This window comes from Rhinolophus sinicus, chromosome 16 (assembly GCF_057876585.1).
Source record: "Rhinolophus sinicus isolate RSI-liver-muscle chromosome 16, RSI-T2T, whole genome shotgun sequence".
In the NCBI taxonomy this organism is placed as follows: Eukaryota; Metazoa; Chordata; class Mammalia; order Chiroptera; family Rhinolophidae; genus Rhinolophus; species Rhinolophus sinicus.
This window is the reverse complement of record NC_142516.1, coordinates 32,538,742-32,557,918: the sequence shown is the minus strand read 5'-3', so window position 1 is coordinate 32,557,918 and position 19,177 is coordinate 32,538,742. Positions and strand designations below refer to the sequence as shown.

The window sequence follows — 19,177 nt, the reverse complement described above, 5'->3', positions numbered from 1 at the left end:
CTAGGTTCTTTTGAGTGCAAATCAAATTGACTTTGTTCCCTTACATGCCCTGGTCAGGAACATATCAATTTCTGTCTCAAATACTCAGCCCTCCATCTACATGCCCCCCTCTCTGTCTGCACTTGGAGGTGGGAGACAAATCCCTCTCCATGTCCTACTGTGATCCTTGTTCCAGGACTCACTCATTCCATGCAGCTGATAGGCAGTGGAGGGAGGATAGGACATAGGCAAGAGAGCTATAGCAGCCTCCCAGATAAGTTTTCCAGAAAGATCTAACCAATAAGCAACAGGGAGCGGAGAGGGGGAGATTCTGCCATTTGCTGTTGCCATTCTGTCACATTAGCTATGTGCTTTTGATAAACACAGAGTACCTCCTCGAGGATGGAGCACTGTGGCACTCCTCTAAATGGCTCCCCTCCAGATGTGGCGATGGACAGAAGTCATCAATGAATTTTGCCTGTGGGATCCCTGGCCACTCCTTCTTGTCAGGCCTATCTCATGTCCACATTACTGCTCTGGGCCCAAGGATACCGTGGGAAGCCATGACAGAATTCAAGTCTGACCTTTACCTTCAATGCACCTTAGACAAAGGCCTTCCTGCTCTGCTCAAGTCCCTTAATTCACTGTCCAGGGAGGCGCTGTGTGCAATGCTGAGCCAGCTTCAGTGTGTGTTAAAGCTCCTTCCCTAGATAGGAAGGACATTTTAGCATCCCTCAAAACACCTCTGCGGAGAGAAGGAGCAGACAGACGACTCTGCATAGAGATATAGACTATATTTTGGGTGGCATTCTGACCCACCTGCACATGAATGACAACGACAGTAGCGGTCCTGTTCAAGGGACGCAGACGCTGGGGAGCCTACAAAGTCTGTTGATTGTGCTGGGGCTTCTTGAGCAGACCAGTGCTTCCCGCTGAGGTGAGAGTTGAGAGTTAGGGTGGGCTCTATGGTTGGTGGCACAGGTCAGTTGAGAACAGTGCTGAGGGCACTGGCGAGGGTGGCCCAGGACGGAGGCAGAGTGCAGCTGATGGGAGAGGGAGCGGCGCCAGAGCTTACTGTCTGGGAAATGGGGGCCATCCAAGGCTAGGCCCACCTGCTTCTCAGTGGGGGGAGATTGGGCCTTGGGGTCCCCTCTTGTCTTCTGTGTCTTAGCTCGCCCCATGGGACTTTTGGCTGGAGTCAGCCTCTTTTCTATATTTTCTTTCCTGGCGTTGGCCACTTGCTCAGCTGTCGAGAACATGGATTCCTTGTACCCTTTGCCTTTTGTCTTAAGGTTAACACAGTGCAGAAAGGATTTCACCTTATTTCTCAAGCCCGATTCTGGAAGGCTGGGTCTCTTGTGAGTATGCGCTGGCATCGCCTGCCCCTGCCAAACTTGACCTTGCCTAGTTTGGCCCTGCAGTGGCTTATGCTGGATGAGTTGGCCCAGGAAAGACTGGCCCTGTGACGCCTGGGGGCCTCCAGGCTGGGCATTCTGACGAATCCCTGCTGATTTGAGGGTGACATTAATTCTGGTTTGACTGTTTTGCAAGTCACTCTTCTTCGATTTTTGCATCCCAGGGACTCCTGGACGTTGCTGTGGGAGCTTAGGCTGAGAGCAAATCAGGGGAATGTGTTGAAAGGGAGCATCACGGTGAAAGCTATGTTTTCGTCGCCGGGGGCCATGGGGTGTCCTGCTCAGAAGCATCCCTTCTGGCCTCCGGGCTTTAGCAGGATGGCTTTTCTCCCTAGTTGAGAGTGCAAACCCTGCATCTCCTTCCCCGCGGCCCCCTGCTGATTTGAGTTTCCCTGGGTCCTGTCTCTTCTCTGCCAGTGTGGGGTCTTGGGCTGAGTCCTTGCTCTTGCCAGGGCTCTGGGGCGCAGGGGTCCAGGACTCCTCCCTGCTGGGGTTGTTCACACCGACCTCCAGCTGAACACAGAGCACCTGGGCCGCTGTGATGTCCGCGTGGGGTTGTGAGATCGGGGAGGACGAATGGGTAGAGACATGAGGTGCTGCCCCGGGACTAGGTTGCTTCTGGGTCTGATGTGCTGCCTTTGACTCAAAGGCCAGCTGTTCTTTAAAGTGGAGCCACTGTGGACCTGGGGCATGAGGGATGCCTGGTGGGCTGGGGAGTTCCTGGCACAATGCTTTTCCTTGGTTGTTTAGACCCCCAAGAGACTCCTGAGTGGATGTGTTCTCTGCGATGGCTACAGCGTGTTCCCTGGACTCCCGTGCCTTTATGGGTATCCCCCATTGCATCTCTAGAGTCTTCTTTCTCAGGTGGAAATTGAGTTTTGCCAAGATGGGTTTCTTGAGTGAGTAGGGGCAGGAGGGCTGTGTCTGGCTTTCTAGAGGCTCCGTCTCGATCATTCCCTCCACCTGCACTTCAGCCTGAAACTCATCTGCAATGTCTGCACAAGTCTCGCTGGCATCCTGAAAGCGTGGCTCAGGGCTTAGGCACTGCTCTTCACACGAGACCGTCTGAGGCAGAGGTTCTGCTAGGCTATCGACAGGCTCCGGCACCTCCTCTGTGATGAGTGCTTTGGTCGTGATTTCCGGGGCCATAGCCTTGGAGAGGGCCACGTAATAAAGAGCAGGCAGCCCCGACAAGAAGGCCAGATACTTGTGCTGCAGAGTCGTCTCCAGTTTTTCAACGGCTGTCTTGGCCAGGACTCGAGGCAGCTTAGGATGTTCAATGACAGCATCTGGGGAGGCCTGTTGCTGCTGATCAAGGGCTGTTGGCATCCAGGACATAACTTTCTGTTGTAGGTCAGGGTCAGTTGCTGCCTGTCGCTCCGGGGGCTTGCTTTCTGGGATGCAGGTGAAAGGAGCCACTTCTAGACCCCCAGGAATGATGCACTCCCGAGACCTATAAACATGGACAGGGATTTTGTCCTCGTGGATCTGCCCACATTTGGAGGTGATGTGGCTCTGTAGTATTGCCTTGGCCTGGTCTAACAAGGGGGGCCTGGGGACAGACACTGGGTGCTCAAGGGGTGACAAAGGGTCACCAGCACCAGTGGCTTCTAGGGCTGAGGGCTGGGGAACACTCACGTTGGCTAGGGCGGCACTGCTCCAGGACAGAGTCTGCTGGTGAGCAGGGCACAGGAGCAACTGGAAGGACTGCTGGATCTTCTGGGGCAGGCCCCAGCGGTGGTGAATCAACTGCCTCTGGAGGTGGAATTCCAGCGGCCTCCGGTCATGCTCCGGAAAGAGGAGTTTCTTTGTGAGGTCAGAGATGGGCTTTCCCGGCCAGAAAGTTTTCACAGTCTCAGGAGACTGGGCTTTGTCACAAGACTTACACTGCACGGGGCTCTGGCTGTGCTGAGGTCTCTGGAAAACAGCTGGCAAACCCCACTGAAGCTGGAGCTGCCTCTGCATCAGGTGCCACTCCAAGGCTTCACACTCTGCCGGACTCAGAAATGGGACATTGGTCTGACCTTGTTGGTGTCCTGACGGAGTGACCCAATTCGGGGACGATGGAGAAGAGGGTGGGGTTGACTGAGGTGGAGTTTTAGGCAGCCGAGGAAGGAAGGAGAGCTCCTTGGAGAGAAAAGCGTCCTTCAAGGGCAGCTTGCACAAGCTCCCGTTCGTCGAGAGGCCTTGAGAGCCCAAGAAGGTGTCAACCAGGGACTCACTGTGCAGAGAAGGGAGGCCACAGAACAGCTGGCTGTACTTCTGCTGCAAACGGCCCACTGAGTCATTAGCCTGCTGCTGCCCAGGAAGTGGACAGAGGCCACTACATTCTTGAAGGGCTGGCGAGGGCAAGGCTAGAGACACATGATTTGGGTTTTGCTGGTAGTGGCATGTTTGTTTTGGGTCTATAAGGGACCATTCAGAAACCCAGAATATCTGCGTAGCCTGGCCAGCCACACACGAACCCCAAGTCTGGTAGGAAATGGTCCCAAATGTCTCTACAGAGAACGCAGAAGTATCATTCAGGATGAAAGAAACTGGTTGGTTATTTACGGGTTGGTAAACCAACGGTGGGTTTGGCATAAGCTGCCTCAAGGACTCCTCCACACGTCTGGGCAGCCCCCACCTCTGGAAATGCATCCATTTTTTCACGTGTACCTCAAGAAGTCTCAGAACTTCAGGACCAAGGAAGGGCAGGTGGGCAGGCAGGACAGTGCCAATAGACAAGGCCATCGGATGTGTCTGGGTAGCGATTTCTCGGTTCAGGGGCAGCAGAGACACCTGGGAATGCAAAGGCTGCTGACCTTGGTTCCCGTAGACGAGGTTGAGGCTGTGCTGCATCACCTCCTGCTGGTTCACTGGAATCCTAGGTCCCTCAAGCCGCGAAGAAGACATTATCTCTCGGTCCCCGGGCATCTCTGGCCCTTGAAATGCCTGTCCTAGCTGGTGCTGTTCAGCCCAGCCATCTCGGATGCTGACTGAACTGGCTGACTGGGCAGCTGACCGGATTATGCATTTCTGAGCCGTTTGTTGTGACTTTGTGGGAGTAGCAGATGGAAGTGAAGGCTGTTGTGAGTGTGTGGAATCGTGCTCCAGAGTCTGCTCAAAAGACAGAGAAACTGGCAATGGCCCTCGTGAACGGGGAGAGATCGGGGTGTTCTCACCCGCCAGCAACTGCTGGATCTCCAGAGCCGTGGCATTGCAGGTTTGGCAGCTGGGGTCTGCGCACAGGAGCCTCCGCACACTTCCCTCCTGAGGAAGCCAGCTCTGGCTGCGAAGGGAAACATGGCAACTGTGAATGATGGAGTACATGTGCCTCTTTGGAAATGTGTAGCCTGGAGATTAGCCCTGCTCTCTCTAGTCCTGCTAAACCCTGGGGTGTGTACCCCCTGGGTGTTTACTCGTCTGCCTTTCTTCCTAAGGAAATGCCAGGTGGCAAGTTACGGTGTGCTGCGCTGAGGGTCGAGCTTGTTGGGCAAGGTCTCCTGCAAGCCATGGGAGCACAGGGCCACGAGGGACTGGGAGGTGGGGTTAGTTCTAGGTTGACTTGTGTTGAGAAGCTGAACCAGAAGATGGGTCAAGGGATGGCGAAGCCAATGGTTAGCTGATGGGGCATCACCAGGTGGAACCTGGAGCCAGTCTCATTTGGGGCTAAAAAAGCCACAGCCTGGTAGTATTTCAAACTGTGCAAAATGAGGTCCTGGTGGGAACTCTGCTTTCTGGGGACTATGAAGTGTACACAAAATCTCTTGGAAGAGAACCTCGTTCTCTAGAGGTTTTAAGAAGAGGATGAGATGGTAAGGTCCTGGGTGAGGGCTGTCCCAGGATCTGAAGACAAGCCAGAGGAGGTAATATAAGCAGTGTTCCGGGTCTGCCCTCGAAAGGGTGTAGCTCTAAAGAGAACATGACGATGGTGACTTATCTACCCATTCTGTTGACTGGATCAGTTGTCTTGTGGCTGAGTGCAAACCCAAGGAGAGGCGTAATGAATTATACGCTAATTCAAATCCTGAATTCCTGGAGCACCATGAGCGTGGCCCAGAGCAGAACCGGGAGCCTCCCCACTTCTGAGATGACTAATGCCCCTCTGCCCTGGTAACCCTCCCAATAAGTGCTCCAGCCTCCATTGGGGCTGGTCCCCTCACTGCCACCATCCCTCTCCTCATCCTTGCCCCAGGCCAAGCAGAGAAATCATCGCAGGCCAAGCTGGGAGCTGGAAGACTATACAGAGCAAGAGGTCACCTTTTCATGACAGAGAGCAGTTCCGAGGGCTTCTCAGCTTCTTTCCAGGAAAGTCTCCTAGCTGAGAAACCGGAGACAGTGTTATATGGAACAGGAGAGGATTCAGGGATATCCTATAGGCAGCTGAAGGCCTTTGAATGAGAGGAGACTGAAAACCCAGCAGTCAGTGCTCTAAGGCACGTCTGCGTACAACTGTACCAGTTACGATGTGTTGTCCCTGCTCTCATCTCATTACATCTTCACAACCACGCTGTGAGTGAGGCAGGCTCTTGAGATGCCATTTTATGGATAACAAGACTGAGAGATGAAGTGACTTCTCCAGGGTCATAAAACTAGTAAATGACACAATGAAGGACTTCTGCCCTTCTTCCTCATTCTTCATTCTCTGGGGCAAGGTGGAGAATTTTGGAACATTTCCAGGTTCTGATTTCCCACCCAAGAAAGTCTTCTGGGAGAATTTGTCAACTTGGGGAATTGGAGCCTTCAGTGTTTAGAGCACCTGGCTCCTGGCACCAGGGGTCAAAGTGGGAACAGGTTGTATGGGAACCTCGCCCACAGTGGAGGAGAGCCAGAGAGGAGAGTGGGACTTTACCTCTTGATGCTGCATCTCTACATCTTTGCTTGACTTTTCGGTGACGCTTAAAGACATAAAAGTTACAGTGTGAAGCTGTGGCACCATATTCTTTTTCATGTTGAAATGAGACAAAGGTAATATACATTCCAAATTTCTTTCTATATATGTTTGTATTTTATACGCTCACTTACATTTCCTTTCTTTACTCCACTGGTTTCACCTAAACTTTTCATTTTTATATTTATTTCTGACTTACTTTAAGACTCTCTGTATTCCATTCCTCCTGTCCCCTTTCCTAGGACAAGTTCTTTAGGGCACTTAGCATGACACTGGAGGGATAGTGGAATAGATTAAATGGTGATTAGTTCTAAGAGCCCAAGGACTTTTGGTTACTAAGTTCACCAACCAGAAGAATCTCCCATATGTTCTGAGATCCAGTGAGGTATATTCCCTTTCATCTAGGTTTCAACACAAGGTAGATAAAGACACTATTGATTTTTCAATTAGAATACGTTTCAGAGATGGCCTGATAAGGCATTATTTATAGGCTCTGAGAAGACAAGTATCACATTAGAGTAGCTGAATGTATAGTAATAAAAGTGACAGGGAGGGTAAAAGGAGAGACTCTGAGGTCTTAAAACCTTTTGATCTGAGGCTTAATTAGTTCAATCATGGTGTTAATGTTTCCCTACCTGGCAGCAGATTCTTTTAGGTTCCAACCTTAATCCATGGTAATTCCTTTTCACTTCCCAGATAATTAGAATAATAATAAAGATGGTGCCATATGTATATAAGAAACATTCAGCATTCCACAGAACAAAGGTAGGGCTCAACATGGTCTAAACCTCATTAGCATGAGGAGACCAGCCACCCCATATCTAGACATTCCGGATCCTGCTGCCTAATGACACCCAGTACTACGCATTGTCATCTCTGTCTCACAGAGGATGGAACCAGGCCATCAGATTGCATCACAAAGCCCTTCCGTTTCCCAAGGCTGGTCTCGTGTCAAAGACTTTGTCTTAGGAGGCTTATGTGGTGATTCAGTCTGTAGGTGAGGGTAGCTGGGTGTCCACAGGGTGACAGAGCCAGAGACTGAAGTTGCCTGCTCACAGGCAGTGTCTATGCTCCCACTTTGTCTTCACTGTCCACACCAGCCTAGTGGCTTGGCTCTCTCCTTCACAACTGTCTGTTCACCCATCCCCAGAAAACTGAGTGTTTAGGACACAGGGCACCTCTTGAGCAAAAGGGACAGGAATATTCATTCACCAAGTCCCCCACCTGTAGTGGAAATGTGTCTGAAAAGCACACACAAGCTTAGGGAGGGCAAAGTCTGATTAGGCTTGGAATTGGAGAGCTTTGGTATTATAGGCAGTGTGTGATGGAAAATTAGAGGTGCATGAAGAAGACTGTGGCTAATGTGGCAGGGAAAGGTCAAGGTAGTAGTTTCTTTAAATTTAACCGTGTGGAGAAAGTGAAGTCTCCATTGTATGTGGTGGGAAGAGATTTTAAATACTGTCTTTCATGGAGGCACATGAATTTGGCTCATTTCTGTAGCACTATCTAGAGTTGTTATAGAGCTGCCTCTACCCATGTGACAGCACTCTGCTTGCTCAGGGAGATGACCTCCTACAGAGACAAGTATCCACTTCAAAACAAGTGTCACAAACTAATTGCTGCTTGTGGACCTACATATCTTCTCTGGATTGGATATAGTCTGTTTACCTGTGGCTTTTTAAAAAAATTTTACCTGATTTTGGTTAACTTTCAGGCAGGACATTTTTTTTCCAATCACCCCCAGGACCCATCATTCCTGTACCTTGACAATTTTCTTTTTCAGATTTGACCCTAGTTTATTTATTTTTTATTAGTTTCAGTTGGACAAAGCAATATACTAGTTAGACATTTATACCCCTCATAAAATGATAACACCCCCTCAAGTCTACTACCCCTCTGACATCATATATAGCTGTTACGATACAATTGACTATCTTCACTCTGCTGTACTCCACATCCTGTGGAGATATATATATCCCAGGATTTCTGAGTTTCCTTGAGAGAGTTTTGCTCTGGTGATAGTGGTTTATCAGCCCAAATTCCTCAGGTTCAAAATCTCTTAAGAAGTTATTTTGTTCCTTCCACCCATCTGGTATGACGAGACCTCAATCTGTGTTCATCCTTAAGCTGGGCAGTGTCAAGGGTACAAAGACATTTGAATCATGTTGTCTTTCTGCTCTCAAAAGACTTTACTATTGGATTTCCAAGGTAAGACGAATTCACACGAAGCAAGAGCCAACAATCTAGAACAAATAGAATTATATACTCATTTGTGAGACCCAGGTCACAAACATACAGTTTCAGAGAAGAGAAAGCATAGTCAAGATGAAGATGGTCTAAGAGGGCTCCTGGGTAGAGTGACATTGGAGTTGGTTCTAAAAGTACAAGCTGTGGAGCAAAGGAGCATGTTCCAGGTGCGAGAGAAACTTACCAACATGTAGAACACTAAAGAATGGGCAGTGGAGTGCATTTGGCAGTAAGAAATGCAATCCATTTTTAGTAGACATTTAGGTGAGTGAATTGGAGAGGACTTATAGGGAAAGACTGGAACTGCAGAGTTGAGGCCTCTTGATGAAGGGCCAGTGAATTTAATTGATTTCAATCACAAAATTAATTGTTTTTCTAAAAAGTAGGCATACATACACATGTTAAACAATTCAAAAGGCAAAAGAAGGTATGTACTATGTCTCTTTCTCGCTCTTGTCGCCCCTTTTTCTTCCCCATGTATCTTTCAGGATTAATTTAGCATAGGAAGCATAAATAAACTGATAGATTTGCTTCACAAATGGAAAGATACTGTTTTCCCTCTTTCTTATTTTATTTAATAATATGAACATATCTTGTGTTTATATTTTTCTTTAATGGCCATGCAATCTTGTTTGATAGAACTCCAGCACAATTTATCTTCAATCTCACATTCATGGATATTTACTTATTTATAGTCTTTTGCTCTGAATAATAATGCTGATATGAACCTCGTATATATAAGCCCTGTACACAGGTATGAGTATATATGAAATTCCTAAGAGTTGAGTTGATGGATGCAAGTGTATGGGTATTTTAAATGTTGATATTGCCTAATTGCACCACCAATTGTATGAATTTGCACTTTCACCAAAACTTTGTAAGGATGCCTCTTTTCCCATACTTGTTGATTCAATATTATAATTTTTTTTTTTAACTTTGCAAACCTGAGAAGTGATAAATTGTATCTTGTATATTTACAGATTTGTTTTAAGGAAGGCTAATCACCTTTTTGTATATATATTTCCTTTTATGTTAAATATCTGTCCCTATTCTTTGCCCACAGATTATTGATCTTTTACTTATTGATTTATAAGTGCTTTTTAATATTAAGAAAATTATTCCTTTGAGCATCTTTTCATATGTCTATTGGACATCTGTATGTCCTCTTTGGAGAAATGCCTACTCAGGTCCACTGCCCATTTATTAATTAGATTGTTTGTTTCTTTGGTATTGAGTTGTATGAACTCTTTATAAATTTTGGATATTAACCCCTTATCAGATGTATCATTGGCAAATATCTTCTCCTATTCAGTAGGCTGTCTTTTCGTTTTGTTGATGGTTTTCTTTGCTATGCAAAAACTTTTTAGTTTGATGTAATCCAATTTGTTTATTTTTTCTTTTGTTTCTCTTGCTCGAGGAGATAGATCAAAAAAAATATTACCAAGGCTAATGTATGAGAGTTTATTGCCTATGTCTTCTTCTAGGAATTTTATGGTTTACAGATTTCTATCTGTGATGCCACTAATTCTTTCCTCCATCTGGTTAGCTCTATTTTCCTAAGCTTGCTTTTTCATTCTTCGTCTCTTTTATTGAGTTCTTCAGCTCCAGAATTTCTATTCAATTTTTTTTTTTTTTTTTAATTTCACTCTTTGGTAAAGTATTCATTTTGTTCATTGATTTTATTTCTGACTTCATTAAACTGCCTATCTGGGTTTTCTTGCATCTCGTTGAGTTTTTTCAGAACTGCAATCTTGAATTCTCTCTCATTTCAGTCTCACATTTACATGTCTTTAAGTTTATTTTCTGGAGATTTTAAATTTTTCTTTCTGAGCTGCTATTACCTTGGTTGTTCATGGCATTTGATGGATTATTTGTTCTCCTAGACATGTATGGGAATGAATTCTGCAGCATATTGATACAAAGAGGTCTTTATTTTGTTTTCCAGTCAGTAGTGCTTTATTTTCTCTTGCCCTCTTGTTCCAGCTTCTCATGGTAGAAGATTCCATGGGCAGGTGGGTGTCTCCTCTGTGACCAGGTTGTTTTTTTTCAGGACACCAACCCCATGGAAGAATGAGGTGGGCAATAGGTTCTGAGTCCCCGGCATCCCAGTGCTGCCTCTGAGTAGTCCTAGGTGCCTTCACTAGGATCAGCTGTGAAATGTGGGGGCAGGGTGGGCTGGGGGAGACCACTGTTGTGTTTCTGGCTTTGTTCTCGTCTGAGTAATGGCAACTACCAGACCATAGCTGCCTTGCCTCTATATCTCCGCCCTTGTCACTGGGATTAACTGCAGTGTGTACCTGCCACACAGGAACTGTCTCTCTAGTTCTCAGGGCTGTAGATATTCTGCTCTTTACCCCAACACTCACTGCTACAGTTTCTTCTGGGGCCTGCTGCTAGCTGTGGCAATGTATGGGGAGGGGAGCTCTGGGAAGGTTGGGGGAAGTGGCCCGACTCCATGGCTTTGTTTTCTGCCTGGCAGTGAGGGCTGCTAGAGCACAGCTGTCGCACTTCTGTATTTGGTCATTTCTTCAAGGTCTCTGCCCCAATCTCTGGGTTCAGACATATTATATGCTGATCACTCAGGCAAGGGCCACAGAGAGTGAACCTACAGCCTGAATCCTCCTCTCTCCTGGGAATGCAGTGACCTCTGAGCTGTGTTCATGGCAATGAGCTCTGGACTGCATCTAGGTACCCATCTCTGCTCTTCTTTCCCTCCTTCCCTGTTCACCCTGATTCAGCCATCTTCAGATGTTTGGATGATCAGATCTCTCAGACCTGTTTGTATGTTGCACAGGGAATCCTTTGTTGAATTATAGCTGTTTAACTTGTAACTTCAAGAGGATAAATCAAGGGAGACCCCTCATGCTGCCATGTTTCTGATGTCACTCAAGACTTTGCTTTCTGATAAAAGAGACAGAATATGAGAACTTGCTTGTAGTCATTCAACCTATGACCCCTTGTTTCCTGTCTTTGAATAAGAAATATGGACATAATGCTTACATTTAGAGTGTCATCTTTGATCCTGAGGTAACAGGTCAGAAGATAAAACATCAGCACCTAAGGATAATGGGGAAGAATGGACAATGCTTGCATTTTTGATGGCACCAATAAATCCCTAAAGGAAACCTGGAACTTCCTGGCTTTGACATTTTCTGAGCCAGAGCACTTATATTTCTTCCAACTATTTTTCATTTTCATGTACCATAGTTCATGGTTAGAACTGTTTCCTACTTTCATCTAAGATGCAGTTTTAATTCTTATTTTTCTTGTTTTGATGATTTTTCTAGAAGAAACCTATTTATTCATCATCTTGAAACTAATCAACCTTACTCATAATAAGAAAATGCAAATTAAATTAAAACAAGATACCATTTTCACCTCTCAGATTGACAAAAATAAAAACATTTGATTATAAAATATATTAGGAAAGGTGTGAGAAAGAGGCTTTTGTATATGCTGCTGGTTGGAACATAAATAGGAACAAACTTTTAGAGTGCAATTTAGGGGCACCTTTATCTTCTTCCCTGATACATTTGACAAATGATATTAAAATGTTTGCTATACTCCAGTGCACAATTTCCAGCATATACACTGTAACTCTACCCCTTTCTATCATGCGCTGCAAAGCATATCTGAATGGTTCTGAGTAAAAGTGGCATATTATGGAGATAAACTTAAATCATCTTTATTTTTCATTGGGTAGAACATCTACAGATTTGACATGATATTATTTAGTAACAAATCATCAAGGTTGAAAATTACTGCTTTGGAGCAAAGTAGTTACTCTTCTCCTCATCAGGAAGCAGTTACTGAGCACCTTGATACAATTTAGAAAATCATAAAAAATAACCAAATAACCAGGTATAAGTCTAACAAAAATTGTGCAAGATCTCCATGTATAACTTATGAAAACATTATTCAGAGAAATTAAAGAAATTCAAATAAATGAGAACTATACCTTGTTCATGTATTGGAAGGCTCAATATTATAAAGACAATTTTCTCCCAAATTGATTGATGGTTTCAATGAAATCTGAATCTAAATATCAGTGGTTATGTTGTACACCTGAAACTAACATAACATTATATGTCACTGTAATGGAAAATAAACTAATTTTAAAAAGAAACAACAGAAAAAATATCGGTGGTAATCTTTTTTTTTTTTTGGTGAAAACTGACAGTCTGATTCTAAAATACATATAGGAGTATAAAAGAACCAAGAATAGCCAAGACAGTCTAGAAGAAGAATAAAGGGGATCATTTAACAGCTGTCAAAACTTATTATTAAAAACTAACACCTAAAACTAATATAGTGTTATATGTCAATTATATCTCAATTAAAAAACATTATCAAGATACAGTAATTATATAATGCGATAATGGACAAACTGACACCATGGAACAGAATAGAGACTAAAGAAACAGAGCTATACATACGATTTGTGACATATGGGGCACCACAGAACAGTGGAGAAAGGAAACTTTTTTAAAGTAAATGCAGGTAGGTCATTTGGATATGCATAAGTTTAAAAAAATGAAGCAACCTCTACTTCAAACTACATACAAAATTCAACTCCAGATGGACAGTATACCTAATGAAAAAAGTAAAACCATGTAATCGTCTGACTTTTTTTAAAAAATGTTTGCTGACAGTGTTTAAAGCTTCAGCCTTCTCTTCCTCTTGTGATCCATGTCTAGGCAAACTAATAACAAAGCCTGGTTGCTCTTTCCTTTGGAACTAGTAGGAGATTCAAACCACGCAAGGCCCTGCCTACACATGGGAATCCTCATCCTGGCCCCAACACCAAATCCACAATAAAAAGTCCAAGCCAATCACCTTTCTTTGCTTGCTTAGGACCTGATTTTGAGAACTGCCCTGCTCTCTCCAGAGACCTTAATTGTGTAAGTAATAAACTTACCATCTTTGATATGTGTCTGTGGCATTGTCAGTCTTGGTGTTTGAGGCAAATTTTGGGTGGGGGCCCATCCTGTTCCTTTAGGGTAGTCACAAGAAATCAGAAAGCTTCTAGAATATAACATAAAAGAATATCTTCATGACTTTGAGAATAAGGAAACTTTCTTTAAAGAGACACAAAGAGGGGGTGGCTGGTTAGCTTAGTTGGTTAGAGCGTGGTGCCGCATGGGCCACTGTGAGCTGTACCCTCCTAAAACAAACAAACAAACAAACAAACACAAACAAAAAGCACTAATCATAAAGGAAGATTGATACATCAGACTAAATTAAAATTAAGATCTTTTATTAATCAAAAGATACCATCAAGGGGTGCTGGATGGCTAGTTGGTTAGAGCGAGAGCTCTGAACAACAGGGTTGTCGGTTCAATTCCCACATGGGCCAGTGAGCTGCGCCCTCTGAAACTAGACTGAAGGACAACAACTTGGAGCTGATGGGCCCTGGAGAAACACACTATTCCCTAATAAAAAAGAAAAGAAAGAAAAGGAAAATAGCCTCATTCTTAAAATTCTTTTAGCTTACATTAGAAAAAGAAAAGATACCATTAAGAGAGTAAAAAGGCAAGCCACAGAAGGGGAAAAGATTATATATATATATAAATTTAGCCAGTAAATGGATTATACCCAGAATATCTAAAGAAATTCTACAAATCAACAAGAAAAAGGCAGAAAACCCAGTAGACAAATAGTAAGAGACTTGTACAGTCACCTCACATAAAAAGATATCTAAATGGCCAGTAAACAAATGAAAAGGTTCTCAATCTCATTAGAAATCACAAAAATACAAATAATTAAAACCACAATGAGATACTACTATAGGCCTACCTGAAAAGACAAATCAAAAAGGTTGACAATGTCAAGAGATAACAAGGTTCTGGAGCAACTAAAAGTCCCATAAGAAAACTTTCTTTAAAAAGACACAAAGAGGGGGTGTAAATTGGTACACCTGGTGGGAGTGTAAATTGGTACAATCACTATGGAAAACTGTTTGGCAGGATCTATTAAAGCTTGTCAAATGCATTTCCCTGTGACATAGTAATTGCACTCCTAGATTTATACCTGAAAGAAATGCATACACATGTTCACCAAAAGACACATATTTGAATGTTTAAAGCAGCATTGTTTAAAATAATCTCAAACTAGAAGCAATAAAAATTTGACCACCAACAGCAGAATGGATAAATTGTGGTATATTCATATAATGGACTACTATACAATAATGAAAATGAATAAATCACTCCTACATGAAACAATAGGAATAAATCTCACAAACATAATGTTGAATAAAATAATACATATTGTATGATTCCATTTATATAAAGTTCAAATATGAAGATGTTACAAATCAGAATAGAAATTACTTTTAGGGAGAAGGGAATGTGGGAGGTGATTAGGACGGGATACAATGGTGTTTTTGAGGTGCTGGTGATGTTCTAATTCTTGAGTATTATGAAGTTAGACATGTGTGTTCACTTTGTGCTAATTCATCAAGATGTATACTTAAGGTTTGTATATTTTTCTATATGTATGTTGTACTTCAACTGAACTTTAAAGAGTTAATCATGATAATCCAAAATTGAAATTAAGAAAATTCTATATGCACTAGCATAAAAAAGAATAAAATACTTAGGAATAAATTTAACAAATTAGGTACAAATTTATACTCTGAAGACTACAGAACATTGTTGAAAGAAATTTAAGTAGATACAAATAAGTGGAAACATATCTCATGTTCAGGAATTGGAAGACTTAATATTGCTAAAATGGCAACACTCCCTACATTGATTTACAGATTCAATATAATCCCTATCAGAATCCCAACTGGGGCCAAAGACATAAATTTAAGAGCTAAAACTATAAAACTCTTAGGAAAAAATAGGAGAAAATCTTCATCACCTTGGATCTGGCAATCTTGTTTTTAGATATAATACCAAAATCGAAGCAAAAAAGGAAAAACAAAACAAAACAGAGAAACTGCACTTCATCAAAACCGAAAACTTTTATGCATTAAAAGACATGATTAAGAGAGTGAAAAGACAACCCAAAGAATGGGATAAATATTAGCACATCATATACCTGATAAGAGTGTAATATCCAGAATATATAAAGAACTCCTACAATGCAGCAACAAAAAGACAAAAGATGAGCAAATGACATGAATAGACATTTTTTTCAAAGAACATGTGTAAATGGTTAATAAGCATATGAAACGATGCTCAACATCATTAGGCATCAGAGAGATGTAAATCATGACCATAGCTGCACCCATTAGGATGGTTATAATAAAAAAGGTAGTAAGGCGTCTGGTCAAGATGACAGAGTATGTAAATGCTGTGCTTGACTCCTCCTATGACCTCATTAAAAGCACAACTAAATTATATAACAACCATCCTTGAGAACCACCTGAAGACTAGCTGAACAAAACTCCTATAACGAAAGATATAAAGAAGTCATGTCAAGAATGGTAGGAGGGACAGAGATGTGAAATGGGCTGGTTCCACACTCACATGTGGCAGTTAAAAATTGGGACGGATATCTCAGCTGTGGAGGGCCCCCCTGAGGAGAGAGGGGTCCCAGCCTCACACCACACTCCCCAGCCTGAAGCACCAGTGCTGGGAAGAGGAGTCCCTACAATTCTGGCTGTGAAAATCAGCAGGGATTCCATCCTGGTGAGATGGAGGGCTTTTGTAGACCCAGGCATCTTCTTAAAAAGACTGAGCACAGACTTACTCACAAACACTCTCCCTAAGCTCCAGCAAAGGTACAGCAGCTCAGAAAGCACCAAGGACATACAGGGAGGAACTGAATTGTCTGATTTCAGGAAAACATCTGGAGAGGCTCTTTCTGGGACAGAAGTGCTATCAGGTGACATTGTTCCTTTGTTAAGCCTTCCCCCCTCTCAGACTGCAGGTGCAGACAGGTGCCAAATATGAGTCCCCATTAACTTGGGTAACAATTAACCTGGGTAACAATGTTCACCCTACCCTGTAATTCCCTGAGGCCCTGCCTCATCTAATTAGCACACCAACCTGAACCACTTTCAGCAGTGGTTCCATACAAGTGGCTGGCCTCAGCCTGCACTGCGGACTTTCTTAAAATTCCTCAAAGGTCCACAAGCCCGAAACAGGTAGCAGCAGGCCTCAGCACACTCTGCACCATTTGCTAAGCAGTCCCAAGCTGAGCACTAGAGGCAGCCAGCGTTGGTTTTCAGCATAGCCTCTCCCAGGCACCTCCAAGCCAAGCACAGGAAGCTACCAACTGCAGATCATTTTGTAGCACCTACCAGGTGGCCCTGGGCCAGGCACAGGCAGCAGCTGACCTTGGCCTAAACCAGAGCCCCTCTAAAGAGGCCCTAGAACACTCAGTGGCCAGCTTCAAATCACACCAGAGCACCACCCAATCAGCTCCACAAACAACCCTCCCAAAGGGTGGACTTGGAAGGCACCAGAGCCCCCACTAAAGTGAGTAGTACAGACATTTTAATGATGGTAATTCTTCCTATCCATGAACATGTTATATGCTTCCATTTATTTGTATCTTCAATTTCTTTCTTCAGCAGAGCCCTGCTAAACTGCATCCCACTCTGTGGGGTCAGTCCCCGCACAACAGCCCCCACACACAGCCAGCTCTCACAACTAGTTAACCTGAGGGTCAGTCCCACCCACTGATGTGCCAACATCAATTAAAGCTCAAGTATTAATACAATAGGAGGGTACACACAACCCATACAAGGGACACCCCTGGAGCACCCAGCTCAGGTGACCAGAGAGACTGTGCCACTGGGCCCCACAGGAACACCTACTACATAATGCCACACTGCCAAGACTGAGAGATATAGCAGCTCTACCTAATATATAGAAACAAATATAGGGAAGGAGCCAAAATGAGAAAACAAACATACCCCAAATGAAAGAACTGGACAAAACTCCAGAAACAACTAAACAAAATGGAGGCAAACAATCTACCAGACACAGAGTTTAAAACACTGGTTATAAAGATGCTCAATGAACTTAAGGGAAAAATAGATGAAATCAGTAAGAACTTAAATAAAGAGATAGAAACCATAAAAAAGAACCAGTGAAATGTGACACCACAGAAATAAAAAGGATTATAAGAAAATACTATGAACAATTATATGCCAACAAATTGGACAGCCTGGAAACATACAATCTTCCAAGACAGAATCAAGAAGAAATAGACTGATAACTACTAACAAAATCGAATCAACAATCAAAAAACTCAGGGCCAGCCCGGTGGCTCTGGCGGTTGGAGCTCCGTGCTCCTAACGCCGAAGGCTGCCGGTTTGATTCCCACATGCGCCAGTGCCAGATGGCTCAGTTGGTTGGAGGGTGGGCTTTCAACCACAAGGTTGCCTTTTTGACTCTTCAACTCCCGCAAGGGATGGTGATCTTTGCTCCCTGCAACTAAGATTGAACATGGCACCTTGAGCTGAGCTGCCGCTGAGCTCCCAGATGGCTCAACTGAGGCATGCGTCCTCTCAACTACAAGGTTGCCAGTTCGACTCCCATAAGGGATGGTGGGCTGCACCCCCTGGAACTAACAAATGCAACTGGACCTGGAGCTGAGCTGTGCCCTCCACAACTAAGATTGAAAGGACAACAACTTGACTTGGAAAAAGTCCTGGAAATACACACTGTTCCCCAATAAAGTCCTGTTAAAACCAAAAACCAAAAACAAAACAAAACAAAACAAAAAAACAATAAAAAAAACTCCCAACAAACAAAACTGCTGGACCAGATGGCTTCATAGGTGAATTTTACCAAATATTTAAAAAAGAATTAATACCTATCCTTTTCAAGCTATTCCAAAAAATTGAAGAGGAGGGAAAGCTCCCAAGCATTACCCTGATTCCAAACCCAGGCAAAGACATTACAAAAAAAGAAAATTATAGGCCAATATCTCTGATAAACATAAATACAAAAATCCTCAACAAAATATTAGCAAACCAAATTCAGCAATACATTAAAAAGATCATACATCATGATCAAGTGAGATTCATTTCTGGGATGCAAGTTTGGTTCAATATCTGCTAATCTATTAACATGGTATATATCACATAAACAAAATCAATAGATGCAGAAAAAGCATTTGACCCAATCCAGCATTCATTTATGATAAAAACTCTCAGCAAGTGGGACTAGAGGGAACATATCTCAACACAATAATGGCTATATATGATAAACCCACAGCTAACATCATACTCAATGGTGAAGAGCTAAGAGCATTTTCCTTAAGATCAGGAACAAGAAAAGGATGTCCACTTTCATCACTTCTATTCAACATTGTACTGGAAGTCCCAGCCACAGCAGTCAGGTAAGAAAATGAAATAAAAGGCATCCAAATTGGAAAGGAAGAAACAAAACTGTCATTATTTGCAAATGATGTGATATTATATAGAGAGAACCCCAAAGATTCCACCAAAAAACTATTAGAACTGATAAATGAATTTAGTAAAGTAGCAAGATACAAAATTAATATTCAGAAATCAGTTGCAGAAACCTGTCAGAAAGAGAAATTAAGAAACAATCCCATTTACAATTGTATCAAAAAAATACCTAGGAACAAATTTAATCAAAGAAGTAAAAGACCTGTACTTAGAAAATTATAAGACATTGAAGAGAGAATTTAAAGAAGATACAAATAAATGGAAGCATATACCATGTTCACGGAT

General features: G+C 43.2%; 1 protein-coding gene across 1 annotated transcript; it reads right to left on the bottom strand.

The window, feature by feature from the left end:
- Positions 1 to 410: 410 nt before the first annotated feature.
- LOC141571149 (protein SPATA31F1) lies at positions 411 to 10,104 on the bottom strand. Its single transcript, XM_074330664.2, has 4 exons — positions 6,903 to 10,104; positions 6,229 to 6,274; positions 5,637 to 5,697; positions 411 to 4,665 (listed from the first exon to the last, which is right to left on the bottom strand). The coding sequence occupies exons 1-4, from the start codon at positions 7,044 to 7,046 to the stop codon at positions 834 to 836; spliced, it is 4,083 nt and encodes a 1,360-aa protein (XP_074186765.2). The 5' UTR covers positions 7,047 to 10,104; the 3' UTR covers positions 411 to 833.
- Positions 10,105 to 19,177: the final 9,073 nt, after the last annotated feature.

Bases quoted from the DNA above. Each gene is read 5' to 3' on its own strand.
- LOC141571149 (XM_074330664.2), bottom strand. From the start codon at position 7,046: ATGTTGAGCCCTACCTTTGTTCTGTGGAATGCTGAATGTTTCTTATAT. The intron at 5,698-6,228 runs GTAAAGTCCCAC...CCGGTTTCTCAG, and splicing joins TAGAGATGCAGCATCAAGAG to CTAGGAGACTTTCCTGGAAA. The intron at 4,666-5,636 runs GTGACCTCTTGC...TTCCCTTCGCAG, and splicing joins CTGCTCTCTGTCATGAAAAG to CCAGAGCTGGCTTCCTCAGG.